At 34.0% G+C, this 25,281-nt stretch overlaps 2 protein-coding genes across 3 annotated transcripts; both read right to left on the minus strand.

Annotated features, from left to right (window-relative positions):
* Positions 1 to 1,762: 1,762 nt before the first annotated feature.
* Positions 1,763 to 14,090, minus strand: LOC104887136 (autophagy-related protein 18d). Of its 2 annotated transcripts, none has more exons than XM_010671734.4 (5): positions 13,804 to 14,090; positions 12,641 to 13,420; positions 10,945 to 11,197; positions 10,066 to 10,189; positions 1,763 to 2,167 (listed from the first exon to the last, which is right to left on the minus strand). In XM_010671734.4, exons 2-5 carry the CDS (start codon positions 13,397 to 13,399, stop codon positions 2,074 to 2,076), a joined length of 1,230 nt encoding a protein of 409 aa, XP_010670036.2. In that variant the 5' UTR covers positions 13,400 to 13,420; positions 13,804 to 14,090; the 3' UTR covers positions 1,763 to 2,073. The 2 variants fall into 2 exon arrangements, with proteins under 2 accessions (XP_010670036.2, XP_010670035.2); XM_010671733.4 differs by having other exon boundaries at positions 12,641 to 13,471.
* Positions 14,091 to 17,488: 3,398 nt separating this feature from the next.
* Positions 17,489 to 21,143, minus strand: LOC104887135 (uncharacterized). Its single transcript, XM_010671732.4, has 6 exons — positions 20,691 to 21,143; positions 19,782 to 19,890; positions 19,607 to 19,698; positions 19,262 to 19,520; positions 18,904 to 19,047; positions 17,489 to 17,817 (listed from the first exon to the last, which is right to left on the minus strand). Exons 1-6 carry the CDS (start codon positions 21,035 to 21,037, stop codon positions 17,722 to 17,724), a joined length of 1,047 nt encoding a protein of 348 aa, XP_010670034.2. The 5' UTR covers positions 21,038 to 21,143; the 3' UTR covers positions 17,489 to 17,721.
* Between the last annotated feature and the right edge of the window lie 4,138 nt (positions 21,144 to 25,281).

Here is a 25,281-nt window from a genome sequence, read left to right on the forward strand (position 1 = left end):
AATGAAATTCAAGATATAAACACAAAAAGAGAGAGATTGACCAAATACTTTAGGGTTTGTGTATGAACAGAGTAGAGAAGGGAGGAAATGTCAGAGATGTAGAAGAGAGGGAAAAAAACAACGGTTACCAAGTTGGTAATGAGAGAAACTTTGTGTAAATGGGAGATTTAATGAGAGATAAAGTGGCGTGTAAACACAGTTAATATTCCACACACAGTCATTAATAAGGCACATCTCCACATGTTGAATCTAGGACAGAAGTGTAAATAAAAAAGCCAATGGGGGTATTATTGGTAGAATTTATGACTAAAAATAAAAGCATGCACTATATTTTGGGACACCTAAAGAGAAAATGAAGCACTATATTGTAGGACGGATGAAGTGTTTATGGAAAAATGATGTATATATTATGAAATATTCCAAAAATAAAAAAATGGTTCATATATTAGAAAACGGATATTGTATAATAAAAGAAACGAAAAATATACGCATAATGATGACTTAGATTAATGAGCAAACCTAGGCAGTAAAAAGTAACTTTGGCTTGGATTAGGGTTGGACTTGCAGTGCGCCAGTAGCTATAGTCCAACACTAGACAACGAGGTTGAGGCCTATAGGCTAGAGGCTAGAGGGTAGAGGGTAGGTGTTGTTTAGTTTAAGATTATCTTCTACTGTTCATCTTTTACATTAATCCCTACGCAATTGCCGGTAAAACGCACCTTGTGTTTGTGCCTTGAGGATAAGATAATTATATGCTTTGGTAGATTAGATTGCATGAGATGCAAGTTACTGTTCCTATTGTTTATACTGTATTGATGATCATGCAACCTCTATTATTAATAATCCCTTTTTTTGGGCTAATACATGAAATAAGTGTACGAGTAGGTCAAAGTCATAATTTGTACTTTATATTTTGATATTGGCTCAATGCACAATGTAACAACTTGTGTAAAAGCAATTAAATAATTACTAGATCAAGGCCATGTTTTTTTAAACTGAACTGAAGTGAGCTGAGTTGAAAAAAACTCAACTCAATTGAGCTGAAATGAATTAAACTGAACTAAAGGAACTGAGTTGAATAAAAATCAATTCAATTAAGCTGAAATGAATTAAACTGAAACGGTGTTTAAAAAAACAGGAACCAAGTTTTATTAGTTCTTAAAAACAAATTTGAAAAAAGCAATTAAATCTGATGATCTTCACAATTTGGGACTTGTTAATTGTATGTAAACCATTTGCCATAGTAGGTGCAATCTATACAAAAGAAAATTTACTTGTGCTCTTCATTGGCAATTTGGCACTGTTCAATAGTTGGGATTACTTGACATAAGAGGTACTTAATGCTTGTTTGATTGCAATGGAAGTTATTTTCCCCTAGGAATCTACAATTTGTTGGAAATTTAATTCTTCATGAAATTCCTAAGAATTAGTCTAAATTGTTTGATAATCATAAGGAAAGTTGCAATTCATAAGAATTTACATAAGAATGTGAGTGACCCAGAAAAGGTAGGTAAATCAATTCCTACATCTTATGGGAATTTTAAATTCGCATGAATTTTCATTACCCTCATTTTCCCCACTTTCTGTCAACCAAACAATCCAAATCAGAAAATCATAAAACTTGGGAGGATAGTGTTGGATATAATTTCTTACACACTCGCGGAACCAGCAAACAAAAGAGTTACTCAGTAGATATGAAGTATTGATCATTCAATCAACATTTAAAGCAAATACTTCAAAAAGGTCAAAAAGTTATTCAACATTCATCAAGCAAAGTTATGATGTTCATATTTGCCAGAAAGAACAAATCCAATTCGTGGGTTCGAATGCAGTTATGGTGTTATTCACAAGTTGCAGAAATCAGCACCTCTCTACAATTACATATGAGCTGAGCTTTAATCAAATAATGAAATGTGACAGAACAGACATATTTACACCATTAGTTAAGAGCTTCAAGTTCCAACTTTGAACATCAAACAATATTTTTAGCAATATCTACAAATGACAACTAATCATAAACACCTGAGAAAAGGAAATGGCATTGGGCGTCCACCTTGTTCTTGCTTATGTAGACTACCTTGGGCTACCATTAGTTTTGAGAAAGCTAACATATTCCAACTGCGACATGTCGCCACCGTTGTTAGGATCAAAACTGCACCTATAAAAGCTGAAGAGATTGAAGATGGGGAAGAGAGTGAGCAAATAATTCCAACAGTTCCAGAGACAGAAAGTTAAGATGCTTCAAGTAAACAAAATTACAAGGAACCAAACATCTATTTTCATACAAGCAACTCTTCATTCTCAAGCTCATAAAGTCCTTAATGCACAATTAGCTAGGGTGCATGACGATACATCACAGTGGAAACAAGCATGATTCATCCCCCTTCCTCTTAGCAGACAGCATACCTATCTCAGTTAAGCGGTTATCCTCTAGCATGTTTGGCAGACAAGGGAAGCAAAATCATACAATGATGAAAGTTAAATTATTCAACTGGTTGCTCGGACAAAGTGATGTCCTGACATGATTCTTTGAAGCACTCAGTCAGAAAACTTGTGCGAGTACAACTATAAAAGTGTAAAACTGGCAATCGAGATTTCTCCCATAAATTTCTCAAACTAATGACTATGTTACATGGACATGGCCCCATGGGTACGGGTATCCGATACCGATCCGAGTATCTTATATGACAATCTTAAAAATTTAGGATATTGGGATTAGGGGTGATAATGAGCCTGACAAGCTCGCGAGCAGCTCAGGCTCGGCTCGGTCAAAACTCGGCTCGAACTTGGACTAGGCTCGAGACTTAAACGAGCCGAGCCGAGCTAAGCAAAGCTCGGCTCGTAAAGCTTAATTATTATTTTATACTAAAAAAAATTATATTAAAAAAAAAAATTTACATTAAAAAAATTTAATACAAATTCATATTTTAATTTGTGATCCAACTTCACCTCTACTCTACTAGGCACTAAAGTGCCACATTGATTAAGAAAACAAGGATTAACCTTATTTTCTTTATAAACAGCTACTACTACTTACTTTAACTTAAAGTTTAATTTTGTATCTCCTTGGTTGGAAAACAAAAACTATACTTTATTTTCTTCATAAAGGGAATGAAGTATATTTTTAAATATTTGATTATTTAATACTTAAAATATTTGATAATTTTTCTTTAGCAAAACATGGAGTCCCACATTGAAATTTTAACAATGCTAGGAGGGATTCCAAGTTACAAAAGCATATCTCTATTATACAAGGGAAGGAGGAGCAATGGTGTCCTCTTTTGAAATGTCTATTTTGCCCCCTTTTCCTTTCTAAATTACAAAAGAAATGTCAAAATAAAAATCGGCACTCAAAGAAAATTACCAAAAATTAATTTACAACATTCACTCACAAATCACTTAAAAGAAGAAACTTTACAAATCACTCATACAGTTGTGAAAATCACGTTATAAAAATCACGCAAATCACTCAAATAATCAGGAAACTTTATTAAAACTAATTAAAATTAACATACAAACTAAAACTACTAACCTAGAACGTCAATACATACAATAACATTTACAAAAATTTACTTACAAATCTCTATTCTCAAGAATCATTCACAATTAATGGTGCATGATAAAAAATAACGGTGTATTTGTAGTGAAATCAATTAGAAGTTAGACAAGGAAAAAAATTATTTACTTTTTTTATAGTGTTTCTTATATATAATAAAACTTTCATATATATTTGGACCTATCTTTTATGAAATTCTACTCATTTACTTTAGATACACATTTTCCTTTACATAGCGAATAATTATCATTTAGAATTACAGATATGATTTATGCCTATTTTGCCCCCCTTCCCTTTCTAAATTACAAAGGAATGTCAAAATCAAAATCGACACTCAAAAAAAACTAACGAAAATTAATTTACAGCACTCACTCACAAATCACTTAAGAGAAGAAACTTTACAAATCACTCATACAATTGAAAAAATCACGTTATAAAAATCACGCAAACCACTCAAATAATTCGAAAACTTTATTAAAACTTAAAATTAACAAACAAACTAAAACTAATAACCTAGAACGTCAATACATACAAAATCATTTACAAAAATTTACTTACAAATCAATATTTCAAGAACCATTCACAATTAATGGTGGGTCATGATAAAAAACAAAGGTGTATTTATAGTGAAATTAGAATTTAGAAGTTAGACAAGGAAAAAAATTATTTACTTTTTTATAGTGTTTCCTATATATAATGAAACTTTTACATATATTTGGACCTAACTTTTTCTATTATATAATAACGATCAATTATCAAGGTAAAAAAGTTTATGTAAAATATCATTCAAGAATTAAAGAAAAACATATCTCTATTATATAAGGAAAGGGGGAGCTATGGTGTCCCCGAATGAAAAAACTATGTTACCCCCTTCCCATTCTAAATTACAAATTTACTTACAAATCAAATGAGGCATCAAACAAAAATACCAAAAATATAATTATAACAATCACTCACAAACTACAACCTATGAAAAAATTGACTTGAAATCAAAGTGTCCACTTTCTTTACAATTTCTGAAGTAAAGTACTTAATTCAAAAATCAACTAAAAAATTATAATATTAGAAATCATAAATAAATGCAAGAAAATTTCTATTTTGTTCATAGAATTTAACTTTCAAAAGTTAAAAAAAAAAAAAAAAAAAACAAACAAAAACAAAAAGAATGGTGAAAGACTTAAGTGACAGAAACTAAACCAATCAAATTTTGCAACTAAAAACAATTATACTTGTCTAATGTTCAAATTTCGACTCTTATGCCAAAGAAAATTGAGTTTCTGTTTCGAAAAAAATTCAAACACGCATCGCATGCAAAAAATTCTAGTGTAAACAAAACAAGGGTATAATGAGTTTTTTTTTTTTTTCTTTAACAAAACATGGAGTCCCACATTGAAATTTTAGCAATGCTAAAAGGGACTTCAAGTTATATAAGCATATGTACCACATTGGAATCTTACCAATACTAAGGGTCTGTTCTCTTCGGCATAAAACAACTGAATTCAATTGAACTGAAATGAATAGTGATATGTGAGAGTAAAAGTATTGTCAAGAGCTGAACTGAACTGATTTGAAAATAAGTTGGGGAGAACAGACCCTAAGAGGGAAACCAAGTTATAAAGCATGGGGATAGTGAGTTTGTTTTTCTTTAACAAACCATGAAGTCCCACATTGAAGTCTTAGCAATGCTAAGAGGGAAATCAAGTTATAAAAGCATATGATGGGTGAGTGAACAAACTCACCTACTTCGAGCCGAGCCGAGCTTGAGCCGCAAATTCTAATCACGAGCTCGAGCCAAGCTCGGCTCCCCCAAGCTCGGCGAGCTCACGAGCCGAGCCGAGCCGAGCCGAGCCTATGAAAAGTTACACGAGCTCGAGCCGAGCCCAGTACTATTTGGGCTCGGCTTGCTCGATAAGCACCCCTGATTGGGATACCGCCTAAATTTGGACTCGGTACAAGGATTAATATATATATTTATGTATTACTTATATTGAAAATAAATATCGAAAAGAATTTCCATCAAATATATTAAAATTGTTCTTGAAAAGATAAGTATTATACAAAAAAAATTATTAAATGTGAAGAGTTGTAGAGTTCTACATCTCTTCACTTCTCTTCGTGGCCCTCCTCTCTGCACATCAATATTAGTATTAGAATTAAATGATAAGCTCAGTACTAGACTACTACCCTAGGCCAGTCCCTAGTAATACAGTATTTACTACTGACCCTCTTATCAAAAAAAAAAAAAAAATGACCCTTCAAAAAAAAGATGAATAATGCATTTCTTTTTACACTATTTCGGAAACTTTCAAGGACTTCATCGTATGGATATGGAAAATAGAAAAGAATACTCAATTTAAATCGACACTTCCACCTTCAATTTCCAGATATGGGCTTCATTACTCGAATCCTAGATTTGAAAATTGATGGTAGTATCGTTCTTCTTTGGTGCAATTGTGCAAAATCAATGAAAATTAGAAGGTATGTAGGGGATTTGGTAACAAATCTAAACTTTTTTCAAATCTTTCTTCACTTTATCTCTTCTCCTACCTAGACGTATCCGAGTGCAAATAGCCAGATCTGACACGTATTTCGTACCCGAAAACGTGTCGTGTCGACACGGGTACGACGGCGATTTTGTCGTATCCGAGTATCATAACCAATGAGTAAGTTCAAGAAAGCAATAGGGTGTTCAAACTACCAAAGCAACTAGAATCTACAATTGTCGCTCACAAAAAATCTCCAAGAATATAGCAGTGATGCCTACCCAAAACAATATAAGCCAAGGTTAAAGCACCACTAAAGATGGGGCACTCTAAGCTGAAAGCTAAAGTTAAGTGGGATTTGCTTCAACTGAGAGAACTGAATTTAAGACGCAAGGAATCGAACGGAAAGTTGGAAACTCGAAAAAGATGATAAAACAATTCAATAATCGGTTTATGATCCATTGATATTCCTGTTGATGATGTCATCACAAGTTCACAACAAGCAAACATACTTTTTTTTATCATAAGGTCAAGGGGACCATGTGTCAATCTCTATTTGGATGAGCCCTCTCCTCAATCCTCCCTCAGCCACACTAACATTGCCCCTTTCCTCTAGACCAAGAAATGCCTGATCAGAATCTCCGGGATAACTTCCAGACCCACATATTACACCAGGAAAGCCCCATTCAGCCTGAAAGCCATGCATGACAACTGTGCAGGAGGCTCACTCTCTTCTATTGGGTGAAAGTAGGGAGAACGGTTACTTGATCTAAAACCCCACATATCCTCCCCCTTATCCATCGCCCCCAACTCCATACTAACATGCTACATGGTGACAATAATGGTGATGAAACAAAAGTGACATGAGCCACAGTTGCACAAACAGTGGCTGGATGCAACTGCCATGTATGTCTGACATTGCCTGAGGTGCACCAGCCTACTAAACAGGGTGGAAAAAAAAGGTCAAGGAGATCCAGAACGAGGTGATAGAAAGTAGGGGACACAATGTGGCGACTGAAGTGTAAGCCCAAAATGTTAGCTTGGGAGTGAGTACTGCAGCGTATTCTTATTTTGCCTCCTCAGAAATTATCTACTGGGTGCCACAAGTTTCATTTGTAGGATTTAGGCAATCACTATTACCTAGAACAGAGACTCCACGTATAACCTACTTTGTTCCCAACCCAGCACAGATTATGAGTTTGGGTTCCTAGAACGGATGAAAAGACCAAAATGCCTTCTAAGTGATTTTCTTAACTAATACTTACTTGATATTAGATGGTAAATAGACAAAATTATAAATCTCAATATGAAATGTAGAAATAGCTACTAAACCTGAACAGCTCATTTAGAAGAAAAAGACGGCCAATATTGTGAACACAAATGAGGGTTTACTCCAGTAGGAGCTGGAGGGCTGGTAGCATTCAAGGAATACCTCTTTATGAAGAAACAATAAAAGAAGGGTTTGATTTAGAACCCCAGTACATGGAAGAAGCGGTAGAAAAGTACTTTACAGACACTAACTAGATTTCGGAAACTCAAGGCTCTAGATCAATCATATATACGTTCCACAAAGTTACAAAGTCATTCATTTTGATCACTGCATTCTGTTGGTATTTGTGTTGTAATGTTCAGTGACCTCAGTAAAATAGAGCGCAAGGTGCATTCCGTTTTGTTGCTTTTGCAATACAAGTTTCAGTAACCACCAATATGCATTTTCTCTCGTTGCCTTGCTGATTAGGGTTTTTTATGATTAAGGTTTTAGTTTTGTGGTTCAAACTGAAGCAATATGAAAGTGTTCAAGTACGCAAACCCAAAGAGGTCAATAACCAGGGTGGGCGGACACTTGGTGGGTTTCGGGGTTTTAGTTAGGTTGAATCTCGTAGGCTAAGCAAGAAGAAAAAAGCAGATTGGAGCTATACACAGAACTAAAGAAGGGAGACGAAAGGCATGAGAGTCTGCTCCTTGTCACTTCGGAAGCAGTTTTTGTAGTTTGTTGTGTATTGCTTCCTTGTAGGGAGTTTCCTTTTTTTAGTTGTGTTAGGATTATGTGTTCTATATTGCCTAATAAATTGCTTTAAGTTTAGGGAAAGTATTACTTTTTGTCCTAGACTAGATTAGTCTGAACCATGGAATTAAAATTCTCCCGTTAAATTCACGTGCAGCGGCTGCGATACGTTCCTTCCGCGACAACGCAAATGCTACCGCAATCGTGACAGCATCCACGATTTTTTTCCTTGATCTGAATCGCTATCATGGCACATAGTTTAAGGGAAACGATATTGTGTGGTCATCAATTGTTATTAAATTAGAATATTAGATGTAATAGGAAGTAATGGGGTATTTTTTGGTGAAGGAGAGAAAATGGAGTATTTTTTGTTTTTTGAAAGATATAGAATGTTTTGGGCCAAAGGAGTAGAGAGAAATACTAAAATATTATCGAGACCATTCCATAATAGAAGCGTTGAAAGTTCAAAGAAACTATTATGGGACGGATGAAAAAAGAAAGTGCTTAAACCGAGTTGGACGAAATAGGTATGAAGTTCCTAATTATTAGATGCTAGAGTTCTTTCCTAGTACAATTAAGGCTAGGATTCCAACGTTTGTATAAAATGAGCTTGGTATCATTGTTTACATGAGGCACAACAACAAAGATGAAAGATTACACACTCTTAAGAGACTTGTCAGAATTCGTGTGAGGTGAGGGTTGTACTTCAGTAGGATATAGGCGGGTTATTAATATTCACTAACTGATTAGTAACATGTGATGAACTGGGCTAAAGGTGAGGGGTATTATTGGTAGAGCGATATAAATCAGTTAGAAGTTACCTTGAGGAATAAGTTAGAGAAGTTTGTGAGGAACGAATGCTATAAATAAAGGACATTAGGGAAAGAGATGATGCTGAAAATAGTGCAGAGTTTAGTAGCTTAGTTTTGGGACAAAAACAAACCTCTCGAAAACTTGTTACTACATTTTGCTGTAAATTTCCAAATTATTAATCAAATATCAGTTTTACTCTTTAATCTTCCCCAACTATATATATATATATATATTTAATTCCCGTATCCCTTTACGGCTGCAACCGAGTCCAAATTTAGGATGGTATCCAGTCTCCTCAATTTTTTCGCACCTTAGACTATTTCATATGTTATCCACGCTTTTGCTCCCAGTCATACCTTTAGGGCTATTGCTCGACTTTGAATCTTTTAGCTAAAGTAAGACTTTCTTTAGAAAAACTTGGGCGTACTTTTACTTTTAAACTAAGATATATACAAATCTTCGTGAAGAAACAAACAAAAAGATTCGCCTCACACCTCGAATGGTGGCTGAAAAAACGCACCTCTTGAAAGTCATTGCGCCAAGGGGAGAAGGATGACGCTTGGGTTGCGCCTAGGCGTGTTTATAAAAACTAAAATTATACTTCCTCCGTTTCTTAATAAGTGTAACATAGAGAAAGTGAGGGAATACCAAGGAATGTAGAAAGAGAAAGTTCGGACCATGATAAAATACAGTAATTCAAGTGATGAAATAAAAAATTTGTGGTCCCTTCTTGCTTTTTGGTGGCATATTTGTAATAATATTGAACTTTTTATACCATTTTGAGCTTGGTTACACTTATTGTGACTATTCAAATACGGAAAATATTGCACTTATTAAGAAAAGGAGGTGGTAGATAATAAGAACTTTAGGGTCTATGTGTTATCGCCTTGCACCTAGGCGTTTTTATAAAAGCTAAAACCCAATAAAGTTGTTTCTAGTTCTTTTTTGTTGTTCTCAAAATAAACATGATTAGTATAAATATGACTAATTTTAAGTATTATTGCATAGTCTGCATCATATGAATTCTAAAATCTTAAAACCACAAATTGAAAATTGACACCAATGCCAAACGGACCCTTAGCTTAGTTGTTGGTACATAAAAGATGATAACCAGGAAAAGTGATCCTTTTTACCCAATTACACATCATTTGCGCAGAATTTAGGGGTGTAAAACAAACAAAAATATAGAGTAAAAAGTTAGGCTATACCTTCCATCCAAGCCAACCACAACAATAGTGTTTTGGGATCCAAATGCAACAATGCATCGGGTAGTCTCTGGCAAGTGAAAACGTGCAAATGACCATTCTGAACTAAAATATTTTGGTAGTACTCCTGGCAAAATAAACAAAAACAGAGATATGAGAACATTAATCATGAATGTAGCAAAGTACATCCTTTAACATCTTGATTCATGACAGACTAAAAGTCCCTCTAAACCAAAACAGATTCATGGACTGGATGTAAGCATAAGACATTGTAATTTCCGTAAGAGAATAAATGAAGGCAAGCTAATGAAATACAGAACTGCATGTACTGTATAACCACCTGTAAAAATAACCAATTATGGGAAACAATATCATAAAAGGTTTTCCCCTCCTAAATCTACCAAAACTATACTCTTCCCTTCTCTAAAGAAAAATAATACCAGTTAAGATCGAAGAAAAAAAAAAATTAGCTTTTAGTTATGTGGAATAGAGATAAATAAATTTACACTGTACATTTGTGCTATCAGACTGTCAGTAGCACCATAAATATGTTGCTTTAGCTCAAGTCCTAACTTGGACAAAAATATTAAACCCACTGTACTCTATTGGCTTTTCGATAAATATGTCGTATTTGTAAAACCTCAAAAAGATTATTACATAGTGCTGAAGGACCAAAAAGAAAGGACTTCCCCTCTTTAAATGCTTGATTCCTTCCACAACAAAAAAAGGTACATCCCGACCCCTACCCCCTTCGCTTACCTCCCTAAGATAAAACTATAATTATTTTTATATTTTCCTCATACATTCTAAGTTGATACATGTTTCTTAATTAGTGATATTTTAAATAAATCTATCCCAAATTATATAATAAAGTTTTCTTACCTTTCACAAAAGGTAGTGATAAACTAGGATTAGCACCGGCATTCTGAGCAACGAGGGGCTCAAGAGAAGTTGAAGAATTCTGATGCAGCAACCCTGGAGTAGAACTAGGTCGAGCTGATTCATCTTCCCCAACCACTCGAACTCTTAGACTGAATATATGGATAGTACCCCTATCACTTGAAACGGCTAGCCATTGAACATTTTGAGAAAAGGCGATACCATATATATCAGCTTTTTCAGTCCCTCGACGAACCTATAAAAAAAACAGTCTAAGACACTTAAAGCCACTCTAGGCAGCATTAATACAAAAGATACACAAGAGGTAGAGCATGAATAAATGCAATAAACTAAATGTTATTCAGTCATATCAGTATGAAGAATTTATATAATTATATGAACACGGAAATAAGGCGTCCTGGTTTTGAATTTTCGTTTTTCTTGGGGGGTGGGTGTTGAGTGACATATTTACATCTAGTAAAGTTTTAATGATGGATGGGTAATGAGATCGGAGTAGAATCAAAACTCGATGAAACCCAACTTAAACAAGTTAACTTGGTCAAGCTCGTCTGGAGACCTTATTGAGGCATACAGAGTTAGCATCAACTTGACTCAGAAAGTCATGCCGTCATGCGGAACTTAATGAGTATTTCTTATTGGTTTACAAAGTATGGTAAGTTATTTTTTATTATTTTTCGCAATTTCATCATCCATATGTTAGGGATACTCATAAGTCACAATAATGGAAACAGAAAGAAATTGATAAAATATAATCTGATGTGTGTAACCGTGTATGGTTTTGCATATACTAAAATATTTCTCACTTACCCGCCAAACTTTTAACATATCTACTCAATGACAGTTTCAAGAAAACAATTCAGGGAAAATTTCAAATTAAAAAGTTCCACCACCAAAACCACCCTCACTATTGCATTGAAAAGCCTATAGTTCCTTCCATAAATATGAAATGAAAAGAAGAAAATGCCAGTTATAAATAGTGAAACTCATGTAACTCAGCTATATATCAAGTTGAGATGAGATTGAAGTTTCAAAAGCTCCAGAGAAGTATCAAATGTTTAGCTCACTAGTTCAACAGTAAGGTTGAGCTCGATTTAACAGCATGAACATACAATAACTCGCACAAGGAAATTATAGCTTCAACATTGACACTGTCTAAATGAGAACTTGAAATATTGCACCTTTACAATAATATTCAATTTCCATTTCCATAATGAGAGTCTCGCAACGAAAGGGAATTTGGAAAGATGGCTCTAGTACAAAGAAAAGTAGATATACAAAATGTTTGCTAATAAATCATACGAGTTTGCTATTCCGTCCATTCCATATTATTTATGCACTCAGCTAACTTTTCTTGAATTAGCATTTCAATTATTAGAGTTTCGCAGTGAAAGGAATTTGGAAAGATGGCTCTAGTACAAAGAAAAGTAGATATACAAAATGTTTGCTAATAAATTATACGAGTTTTCCATTCCGTCTATTCCATATTATTTATGCACTCAACTAACTTTTCTTGAGTTACATTATCTTTCATTTAAATTATCAATGAACTATCATTTGCAAGCTCAAAGTACCAATATAATGTCACAAGTCAGTTTTAATTATCAATGCAATAACTAAATACTTCCAATGTGTGCGTGTATAATATTAAAAGACCCTTATTCTGGAAGGAAAGGAGTACCTCTTGCAAACAAGTACCATCCATTGTATTGAAAACTCTTATAAGGGTTCCCTTTGTACTAGCTGTTGCAAGAATCAGTCCATCCAATGTCAATGAGAAGCATGCCAGGCGAGATTCATGGGCATTTATGATCTTTGTCACATGAAGTCCAAAATGCTCAACCCTAATCTGCCCTCTGCGACGACCAGGACAAGCTAGAACAAATGTATTTGCATGATGCGATAGACAACACAGCCCCCTAGGATTTGACAATGTCTCAATCTGATGGAGCAGTTTCAGATCCACAAAGTTATAAACATAAACCTTGTGCTCCAAGACAACAACAATACGGTCCCTTCTCAACCTCACTGCACGTACCTCCGACCTGAAAGAAAACTCACCAATGCACCGGCTTTGATGATCATCCCAGATCATAACTTTATTCGGAGAGTATTGCGAATCGATCCCACCACCAACCAATGCCAAAATGTTACACCGGAAGAGCATCTCAACAATCCCAAACCCTCCATTCTTCAGATCTCGCCTGAACGTTTCCTTAAATGGATCACAATTATAAATCCGGAAACCACGACTAGTACCCGCGGCAAAACAAGTATAATCCTGATTCCAGGACACACTCAACAGTTCCGCATCACCAGCATCATTGTCCTGAGCCTCGCCACGGCCAAGAGAATCCGATGTTCCCGGATTCGTAAATTCATAGGCACCAAGCCTCGATGATGGAACAAACCCTTGAGATGTCGAAACAGTTGAATTCATTTCACTCACTAGATACAGTTTCTACCAGTTGACAGGATCAAAACACCCATTACACATATGAGATTGTGTACACTGGATGTAACAAAACAATTCTTTTAAAATTACACATAAAAATTGAGGCTAAAAATGACAATGTCTAGATCAACATAATATAATTGGCAAAACAAACTTAGTGACAAACTCGCAATTCAGCTCCCTACACAACTGAATTAAGTAACATAATCACTTAACAAATCATTCATAGTAAAGTATTTCTTTAGAATCTACTTTCTTTGGGGAGGGAGGTCAAATGTGTTGCAATGGCGTATCTAGGGTCCTAACATTCGAAATTTCTCGACTGAAAAAATTAAATAGACGAATTAAATCTTGAAATTTATATGTATCAAAATCAGTACTAAACAAACCTTTAAATTTCTGGAAGATCCAAGATTTTGGTGTCGTCGAAAAAAGAAATTTTTGCACGCAATTGTTCAACTTATTTCTCTCAATATTCTTGTTTGTTCCTCAAATTTGAAATCCGGAAGAGGAAATTTGATGCTAGAAATCTGAATTGGTCAATTTTAAGGTATAAAAATGGAATGGATGAACGTTGAGAGAGATGTAAATGGTAATCGAGAGTTAGGGTTAGAGACTACTTCTTTAAGTTATTTTCTATGCTTTTTCTTTTTTTTTGTCTGGTGGATCTTTTCTTTGTCCTTCTCTCTTTGTTGAAATATGTAAAAAGGAAAATTTTGAAAGGGTAAAAATTTGTAATTGTTGATGGAAGAGTATTTTCCTAAATTACCTAGTTATATTTTATTCTTTCCTACTTTTCCTTAAGTTAGGATTATTGATGTTTTATATGGCTTTGAATAATAATAAGTGAAAGTATTGGGTCAGACTGTCTGACCCAATGCATATTGTCAGACGGGCTGAGCCCAATTGTTGCTCTAATTCCAAGCTTCACAAAGACATTCAGCATTATTTTTAAGAACAGACTTTAAACCAGAACAACAGTTTCCCCAATCTGCCTCTCTCACGGTACTCCTGGTGGTATTTATAGTCGTTGCATCAGCGGCGGCGTTAACGGAAGCAAAAGATTCTCCGGCACCAGTAGACTGCACGACTGTGGTACTAAGCATGTCGGATTGTTTGTTGTACGTTACCAACGGTTCTACCGTACAAAAAACCAGAAGGAAACGCTTCACTGTCCTTCTCTCTTCGATGCCCCTTCAAATCATGTTTGAGCCTATGTTCAAAGTTTCAAACCAAACCCACTGTTCTTCTCATCGCTGTTTTTTTGTTTGAGGAGAAAGAAAGTAAGAGAGTGAAGAAAAGGTGGCGAGTAACAACAAATTGAGGTTGGTAGTTTTCTACATGAAATTCTTAATTTCAGTCTTCATTCTTTTCCTCTTTTCCATTTTCAGTTGGTTATTTTTTTGTTTCAGTTGGACTTTATTTTGTTTCAGTTGGACTTTGTTTTGTTTCAGTTGGACTTTGTTTTGTTTCAGTTGGACTTTGTTTTGTTTCAGTTGGACTTTGTTTTGTTTCAGTTGGACTTTTGTTTTGTTTCAGTTGGACTTTGTTTTGTTTCAGTTGGACTTTGTTTCGTAATATGTATACCAACTGAAACAAATAATGGACCAACTGAAACAAAGAATGGACCAACTGAAAGAAATAATGGGCCAACTGAAAGAAATAATGGACTAACTGAAAAAAAAAAATTAAGACTATCTGAAAAAAAAATGAAGACTACCTGAAAAAAAATGAAGACTACATGAAACTCAAGTGAAGTGGTCCGACGAGAATATTGTGTCGGACGAGTCCGACACAATACGAACTCTAATAATAATTCCCAATCTTTTGCCTTTAATTTAATTTTATATGGTATCACAGATAAAACAAAAATATATAATGTATCACAAATTCAAAATTAATCCCAAATAAAACCAAAAATTTGAAATTCTTTTTCTCCACCATGACCGGCGCAGTTGAAACCTCCTTCGTTATTAACTTTATTTTTATTTTTATTAAAGTTATTAACTTTCTTTTAATGATGTAGATATTTAGTGAATTTTCATGAATGCAAATATTTATGTATTATAGTAACTTCCTACATATATTTTTTTAAATTTTGTATTCTTTTTCATGTATATTAAGATTTTTATGCTTGATTTATGATATTTAGATCTTGTATATTTTTGCTAATCAAGACCTAAATAAATATTTCAAAGATTAAATCAGATAACTTGGACAACCTGGTAGGTACCTTATAATTTGATCGCTTAATTTAAGAAGTCATTAGAAAAATCAATTAGTAGATGTTGGTATGAGGTGTAGGATGAACATCCTACACCAGCTCCAAAACGCAAGGCAAGAAGAATGAGACGCACCATTTAACATGCAAAAAGTAATTGATTTGGCAGCCAATAAACATTCTCATTACATCCAGTGTACACGTCGAAAATTCAAAAAGTAACTGATTTGACAATTACCGTTCACCATTTAATAGCTGATTTGATGTCAACCGCCATCATTTCCCCCAATATACAGTTCACCACTTCTCTCTTTTCCACACTCAACCTCCTTGTACATTCTCGGCCTGTTTGGTAGTTGGTCATAAATGAAGGTAATGGGAATGAATTTGTGTGTAAATTTGTGAAAAATATCATTGTCCATTCCCATGATAATGCTAATTTATCCTAAAGTGTCCACTTTCCTTCTTGAATTTTCATTCCCATCCAATACCAACTTGTAGGTGGTAATGAGTGGTAATGAAAATTGCTTCCCCTTGGAGACAAAAACACAAGTTTATGGGTGAGATTGCTTGCCCATGGAAAAAAAATACCTTACCACGGAGATTTTAAGGGTGCTTCCCTAATAAAATTACACTTAAAATTCATTCCCATTACCACAATTTATTAACGAATACCAAACGGGTCGTCTTGGCTTCGTGGTTGTTCATTAACAAAATCAAAATGTACAATGACAGCCCTCCAGCTGAAAGTAACCCAAATCCTGAAACTGATGTCAAGTGAGTAATTTGCAATCTTTGTACACTGGTGTGTTGATGTTTGTTCATTAATGAAATTCAATATGTACAATTACAGTTTCATACCGAAATCCACCACTTCTCTCTTTTCCACACTCAACCTCCTTGTACATTCTTGGTTTCGTGATTGTTCATTAATAAAATCAAAATGTACAATGACAACCTGAAGTTGATGTCAAGTGAGTAATTTGTAATCTTTGTACATTGGGTGTGTTGATGTTTGTTCACTAATGAAATTCAATATGTACAATTACAGTCCCATACCGAAATATGTCAAGTGAGTAATTTCCAATCTTTGTACACTGATGCGTTTGATGTTTGTTCACTAATGAAATTCAATATGTACAATTACAGTATCATACCGAAATTCAATAAAATCACAATGTACACTGATGGTCATTACTTTGATCACTGAAAATCCCCAAATGTACACTCGTATATTATTGTACACCAAACCATATGCATTTGTACATTAAAAAAATTGTTTCACGTGATGAGAGAGAAAGAGTTGACCCACTTTCAAAAATACTGCCAAAAACCAGCCACATGGACAAGGTGTAGGATGCTCATCCTACACCTCGGTGTAGGATCTAATTTACGAATCTTTTGGGGCTTGTTGGACCTCTAGATGAGTGACCCTGCATAGTCAAGAGGAAATTCACCTTACCATGGGTTTCCATAAAAGGGCAAAAAAAAAAAAAGTTTGAAGTAGATTTAGTAAAAAAATCTACCACCACTCTTGGTTACTATAGTGGTTAAAGAAGACTCAATAATATGGTTGTATAGAATGTACTACTTCCTCCGTTTCTAAATAAGTGCAACATTTCTTGTTTTCACGTTTGCCAATGCATTATTTTAACCATTAATATCTTCAATTATCAATAAGTAAAAATTATAAAAAGTTGATATTAAAAAAATTCACATTCAGACGAATCTAAAAAGATCTCACATGACTATGTTTTTCCTAAAATGTAAATCACCAAAGCTAATTAAAGTTTAAACTGTGAATAGTAAACACTATGCAAATGTTGCACTTATTTAGAAACGGAGGAAGTATGTTGTATAGATTGTACTAGTCATATACATGAGAAAATGTAGCTGGCTCAGCATTAATCACTATACTACATCGCCTAACGCATGTGTATAAACTATTAAATTGAAAACCCATACAACAACAATATTGAACAAGATCTTATTGAGAAGCAACAGCGATGACTGGTCTACAGCTATGAACATATTTCACCGCAGTGCCTGAGGCCCTGATAGTCCATTGGTTGGGAACTCATTGACCTTAAAGCTTAGCTCTTGCAGCCTTCGGATCATCCAGGGTGATGATAACCTTCCCAATTACTTTTCTATCTTTGATGGCAGCAAATGCAAGGTTAGCCTGTTGGATCCCAAAAAGAGAAAAGTCTTAGCTGAGATACCATAACCAAGATATATCCACCAAACCAAAAGCTAATACAAAGCTCGAACAACCATCTTATAAGATCAAACAGCTAGAACATTTCATATCAAAAGTCATTAGTTCAACCGAAAAACGCAGAAATGGTGTTATTCATGGCAAATCATGATGCAAACACATGAATCCTCAAATGAGGAAGGAGTAAAACATATATGACCGTTTAATCGAAGGGAAAAAGTGAGGAAACTTGATAATCCCTCATTCCTTGATAAATGTCTTTAAATTATTCAAGCAAATTAAGTGGGGTAAGTTACTATACAGGTATAGAAAAAGTGACCTATCATATTTGCATTGGCATTTAGAACGATAAGTGAGAGTGTGAAATTTTCAAGAACGGTGAATTTATACTTCATTACAGCCCTTATCTATCTATGACACATATATTAAATCTAGTATCTACAGATTATACACCTAATACAAGAACCACGCATAACGACCCCCCCCCCCAACCCAAAAATGAAGTTTTAACCTCACTAATGAGGCCCTTTGACCTAGTAAGTCAAACTCGGAAAATAGAAATATAAAGTATGACACCAAGTGAAAGATTTTTAAACAATGTTCCAGATGATCTGAGATTCCCAATTAAACTAGAAATATTCTGGATAACAACTAGCTGTCTAGCTCTGTCAGAGAAAGTTGAACATCGCAAGCCTCTACAGAAACTGAATTCTAGATGAGAACTGATAATTTCTTACAAACACCATTGCCCCACCACCTGGTACGATTGTGTGGTCCAGAACAAGGAAGGTGGTCCAGGTAAATAGCCATTAACCAGTCTAAATCACAGTAAAAAAATTTGAACAGCAGAAAATCATTGATTGAACACGACAATTACTGTAAGTGTAAGGGAGAATCTAGCAACTTCTTAGTAGGACACGAACATGGTTGTCCTGTTTAGGACTACAAGTATAACCAGGAGAATAAAGATCAAACTAAAGAAGTAGATATATCAAAGTTGCCCAAGATTTAGAAATTATAGCAACTGAACAAATTTGCTAGTTTACTGACCTCTGCAAGACTGTAAATATGAGATATTTGAATGGAAATCTTTCCCATAGCTAGCCATGAGAGTAGCTCCTGAAGTGAATATTCAAGGACACTTGGACAATGTAATCTGTAGCTACCCCAGTAAAGTCCATGTATAGTCCAATTCTGATAGAATAGATAGGCAAAATTCAGCACAAACAATAAAAGGAAGCTATGCAAGTAAAGTCACCAAGGACTATGTTTAAGAGTACATAATAGATAGCACATTGATCTATGAAGAATTTAAACCAAAACAAAATAAGGAAGAGTGGCCATTCAGCAAGAATTCTAGAGAACTAAAATATTCAACATACCACCGAAGCCCAATGTTAACTCATACCTTAACCAGAGCTATATTTGCGGGAATGACAGGAACCTCTCCACTAGCAAATCCGATGACCAAAATGCTGGCCCCCCAGTTCAGCAGTTTCATGGCATCTTTTGTGAGTTTTCCACCAACAGGATCATATAAGACATCAACCCCTTTGAGCTTCCTAGACTTCAGAAACTCTTTGACACTTGAGATAACATTATCTTGGCTTGAGTCAACAACATGGTCAACGCCCAATGACTTCAGAAATTGCACCTTCTCAGGTCCCCTAAACATCATACAGACACATCTAAACTCAAATTTCAACAGATTTAAGATCTGTCAAACTGCATTTATCCACAGAAAAACAACTACCTCGCAACCGCTATGACAATTGCACCACAGACCTTCCCTATCTGAACAGCGGAAACACCAACCCCTCCTGCTGCACCAAGGACTAATAGAACCTACAACATACCATTACCAATATGATTAAAGTATATGGGAGGAGCAAAAGCAAGTCAAAACTTTAAAGGCAATACACTAATACCTGACCACTTTTGAGTTGAGCCCGATGAACAAGTCCAACATGTGAAGTCCCAAATGCCACAGGAAGTGCAGCTGCAGCAACCAGATCACACCCCTCTGGAACCTTAAACCTTTCGAACCATTTATAAAGACGGGGTAAGCAAGCGCTAAAATAACTCCCACAAAACCGATATCCAAAATAAAATTATTCAATACCAATAAACAGAACCCAAAGACAGAAAAAAGCTATGAAGAGGCAGAATGATCAAATGCATATTACAAACTACATTCCCCTCCAGAGCAGTTCAAAACTACTGTGCACTTTTGTTACACTTATATCACCTTCCCAAGATAAACACGAGCTTCGCCTAATTCCTATACTCTGGCAACTTTTTCTTGTTCCTAACACTTTTATAGCTTTATGTTGAACCGTAAATGTTGTTTATTTAAATCACTAATCTCTATCATATAAGCCAACTCTTGAGGAATTTGATATCCACCTAAAATACCTTAAATACCCTCTACATTTTCACAGTTTTAAATTTAATGTTAATATGCTATGACTATTATACATGTTTTTATAACCTCAAGCACGCATTACGCGCATTTGAATCTATACTGTATATTGAAACAAAAACATTACCAACACAAACTATCCTAATATCATTAGTAAGTGATACATTTGATATACAACATTTGCAATTCAATATACAACATAAAATGAAACACCTAACCGGCCATTAGAAATGAAAAACATCCATAACCATTACGAAATATGAATTCCTCAATCAACATTACAACACCAATCATAAATGAGTAATTTCAAAAAAAAAAAATTAAAAACAGTTTGTATAACCAATTATCACTTCAATTTCATTACAACGAATGCAATTATACTAGCAAGATAACAATGAAAAATCGAAACACATACAATTCTGATTCGTCGGCGACGATGAATTGAGCAAAAGAACCCGTATTAGAGAGAGAGCAAACACGATCACCAATTCTGAACTTAGAAACTTGAGAGCCAATGAAATCGACAGTTCCAGAGTAATCGGAGCCAGGAATGAAAGGAAGGGAGAATTTCTCCTGATATTTGCCGATAATTTGGAGGTAATTAGCGTAATTTAAACTCGTAGCTGTAACCCTAACCCTAACTGCCGTCGGAGAATTAAGCTCCGGTAAAGGCTCGTTTTTCGATAAGAATATCGGCGAATTTTGGTCGGAGAGATCTGCGGATGTTGGTTCACCGAGTTTGCGGACGACTAATGCCTCCATTATAGGATTGGATGAAGAAGAGAGAGAAGTTCAGATGATTGTCAGTGATGAATGAATATGATGATCATATGAGACTGTACTGTCTATCCATTTGCTATAGGATGCTACTGGCAACTTCCTAGCTTCATTTTTCATTAAAAGTCTTGGTTTTCTTTTTGACGAAACTGAACTAAACTGAACTGAAGTGCGTTAAATTTAAGGAAAAATTATTAGAAACTACCTATTAAAGACACTTTTTTAAAAAAAACTACCTTATATCATGTTTATTTTACAAAACTAACTTATAAGTGGAAAAACTTTAAAAAGCACTACCAAATTCAGAATTTACTAACTATGGTTAACTACTCTATCCAATTATCCCTCTAATATAAGATTATGAAAATACCCCTAAATTCAGTACGTTACAATATGATATCATCACTTTCTTGATCACTTGATGCTCTATCTCTCAAATATACATGTGGCAAGTACAAGCACACCTTCTCTTCCTCAAAAGTCAATCCCAAAAACAAACCTGCAGTAAAAGTGTCTAGTAGAGTAAGCTTTGCACCATCATCATCAACGACATCAATTCATGACCAAAAACCCAATTTGTATCTGCTTTTGTTACTCATAAAATTAATTGGTGAAGCAAAAGGTTGGGAGAAGAAATTACGCAAACGATTTAAGGGGTATTCAATAGTTAAACGCTGCTGTGAGGGAAATTAACAAAGAGGGGTTGGGGTAAATTAAGGGGGTATTTTAGTAATATTATATTAGAGTGATAATTGGAGGAAATAGTTAACCATGATTAGTAAATTCTGAATTTGGTAGTGCTTTTTAAAGTTTTTTCACTTATAAGGTAGTTTTGTAAAATAAACATGATATAAGATAGTTTTTTTTAAAAAAGTGTCTTTAATAGGTAGTTTCTAACAATTTTTCCTAAATTTAATTTGTCTAAACTAAAATGAATTTAATTGAATCTGTCTAAACTAAACTGAATTGAATCTAATTTGTTTGAACTGAATTGAATTTTTTTTTTTTTGAAAGAGAAATTTCATTAATTAAAGGCCAAACGGCATCAACAATAGATATTAAAGAAAAACAAGATACAATTAAACAAGATTAAATCAAATTCGTCCTCGAAGAAACTATAATGAACCAAATCGAGCAATACAGCGCAGCCCCCTTGTATTTGCTGAATCAAACAACTATTGATGAGGAAGTCTATCATTCTGACATAGTTTGGGAAGAGCATTCTTGATTGAACCATGTTAACCACATCCGAGATTCCAATACCTTCATGTTGAGTCTCGAACTTCAACCAATAAGAACAATTTCTCATACCTAAAAATAAAAAAAAAAACTACACTCACAACTCCTACAGGAGAGAAGGAGATCTCCACAACAGAGACTAAAAACCCCATAATAGGGTTTGAACAAATCTCATAAAGAGATACTGATTTATTCAACAAAACAAGAAAATGAAATAAAAACTGAAAATAAAAGTGCAAAAGGGGCTTACCATGGATGAAATCATCCATGGCAGCCCCTAACTGATGAAGAAGGGGTAGAGGAGGCTAGGGTTTTAGAGAAAAAAAAAAGAGAGGGCTAGGGTTTTTTTTTATACTCTTTTGTCGTCAACTGAATTGAATTTAATTTGTCTGAATTGAACTTAATTTTTCTAAACTAATTTAATTTAATTTGCCTGAACTCAACTTAATTAAAATCGTGAGAGGAAATTAACTGATTTGATTCAGTCTGTACTGAATTGAATTTCCATAAATAAATTGAATTTAAGAGAACATAGCTTAAGAGATGAGAGAATGTGCCATTTATATCGGAGAGGTATAAATTTGGTATTTCAAGTGATATTTTCATAAATAAATATTATTAATGTTAAATTGTATCGGTTAGATATTAAGTCGTGATTTTCTTTTTTTTATAATTCTTTTAAATAAGAAAAAAGCATAACTTAATGTTTGACCCCTATAACTTAATATCAATAACATTTTATTTACGAAAATGTCACTTGAGTATATAGTTTGTACATCTCGCAAATGAATGGACATTTTCTCTAAAGCATGTGAATAATTGTACTACTACAATTTATGGAACATATCAGGTAATGTTTTGTAAATGGGTTATAAAGATTTGGGATTGAAAACTATTTGAAAAGGTTGTCTTTAATTACCATCGTCTCATTTATAATTTTAATTACTCTTATTTAAAAGAGTTGGAAACAAAGCTCTCTAATAAAAATGTTCTACCCAAATACCCTAAATTAACCCCATAATTTTTGCAATTTCTTCATACACCCCCAATTTTTGATAATGTTGCCGTGTTTTAATACAATAACTAGTATTTAGGCCCGGGCGATGCCCCAGATTTTCTCTTTGCTACAATTTATTAGTAGTTCAATAAGTATTCTCATACTCATTTTAAAAAGTCATCTTATTCATTATATGTATTCCAAACGTTTTCCATTCATATGTCATCATTAATTTTGATTACAAAATCAATAATGGTATGGTGGAGTAATGGTTGGATTTCTTACTTTCATACTTGTTACTATATGAGAGAGACGTGGATATAATGTTATTGGATGAGGGAGGTGACACATGGCACATATACATTCTTAGGAACGCCTTTTAATATATTAGTACTAGAATTTTTTGCACGCGATGCGTGCTTGAATTTTTTTCAAAACAGAAACTCGATTTTCTTTGGCATAAGAGTTGAAATTCGAACATTAGACATACGAAGTATAATTGTTTTTAGTTGCGAAATTTGATTGGTTTAGAAGTGTCACTTAAGTTTCTCACCATTTTTTTTTTTGACTTTTCAAAGTTAAATTCTATGAATAAAATAGAAATTTTATTGAATTTATTTATGATTTTTAATATTATAATTTTTTAGTTGATTTTGGAATTAAGTACAGTACTTTATAAATTGTAAAGAAAGTGGACACTTTGATTTCAAGTCAATTTTTTCATAGGTTGTAGTTTGTAAGCGAATTTTTAAGTTTTTGTAAAGTTTTCTCATTTTAGTGATTTGCATAACGTAAATTATGCAATTTTATGATTTTAGTTGACTTGTGAGTGATTGTTATAATTATATTTTTAGTATTTTTGTTTGAAGCCCCGTTTGATTTGTAAGTGAATTTGTAATTTAGAATGGGAAAGGGTAACATAGTCTCTTCATTCGGGGACACTATAGCTCCCCCCTTCCCTTATATAATAGAAATATGTTGTACTTTAATTCTTGAATGATATTTTACATAAACCTTTTTACCTTGATAATTAATCGCTATTATATAATAGAAAAAGGTAGGTCCAAATATATGTAAAAATATCATTATATATAGGAAACACTATAAAAAAGTAAATAATTTTTTTTCTTGTCTAACTTCTAAATTCTGATTTCACTACAAATACACCTCTATTTTTTTTTATCATGACCCACCATTAATTGTGAATGGTTGATTTGTAAGTAAATTTTTGTAAATGTTTTTGTATGTATTGACGTTCTAGGTTATTAGTTTTAATTTGTATGTTAATTTTAAGTTTTAATAAATTTCCTGATTATTTGAGTGATTGACGTGATTTTTATAACGTGATTTTCTCAATTGTATGAGTGATTTGTAAAGTTTCTTCTTTTAAGTGATTTGTGAGTGAGTGTTGTAAATTAATTTTTGATAGTTTTTTTAGTGCCGATTTTGATTTTGACATTCTTTTGTAATTTAGAAAGGAAAGGGGGGCAAAAAAGGCATTTCAAAAGAGGACACCATTGCTTCCCTCTTCCCTTATATAATAGAGATAGATACAAACAAGTCAATGACACTCTATGACGTGAACGAGCCCGTTGGGGTATGCACTTGGGTGTTAGTCTTTGATAAGGTTTAGTTTCCTCATGTATTCAACCAACGTTCGTCTTAACCCGATCAAATAAAAGAAATCTAACATGAAAATCAAATTAGAATCCTCTAGGAGTTGGAGCCTGATCGAATCTGAGTATCTAACTATTACTACCAGCTCATCAACTTTTTTAAAAATCTAATTACTTTAATATTTGCAAATTTTTTTTTTTTTTATACAGAAAATAAACAACTAGGGTGGAACCCAAGAGACAGGCCACCCTAAAGCATCCTTTCGGATGATTACAGAAAAACTAGAATACGGAGAATCAAACCAGTATGTCAAATTTGAACATGAATGGCCCCTGTGGGCCAACCAATCCGCCGCTGCATTCCCTTCCCTAACTCC

The sequence above is a fragment of the Beta vulgaris genome, chromosome 2, assembly GCF_026745355.1.
Source record: "Beta vulgaris subsp. vulgaris cultivar EL10 chromosome 2, EL10.2, whole genome shotgun sequence".
NCBI classification, from domain to species: domain Eukaryota; kingdom Viridiplantae; phylum Streptophyta; class Magnoliopsida; order Caryophyllales; family Amaranthaceae; genus Beta; species Beta vulgaris.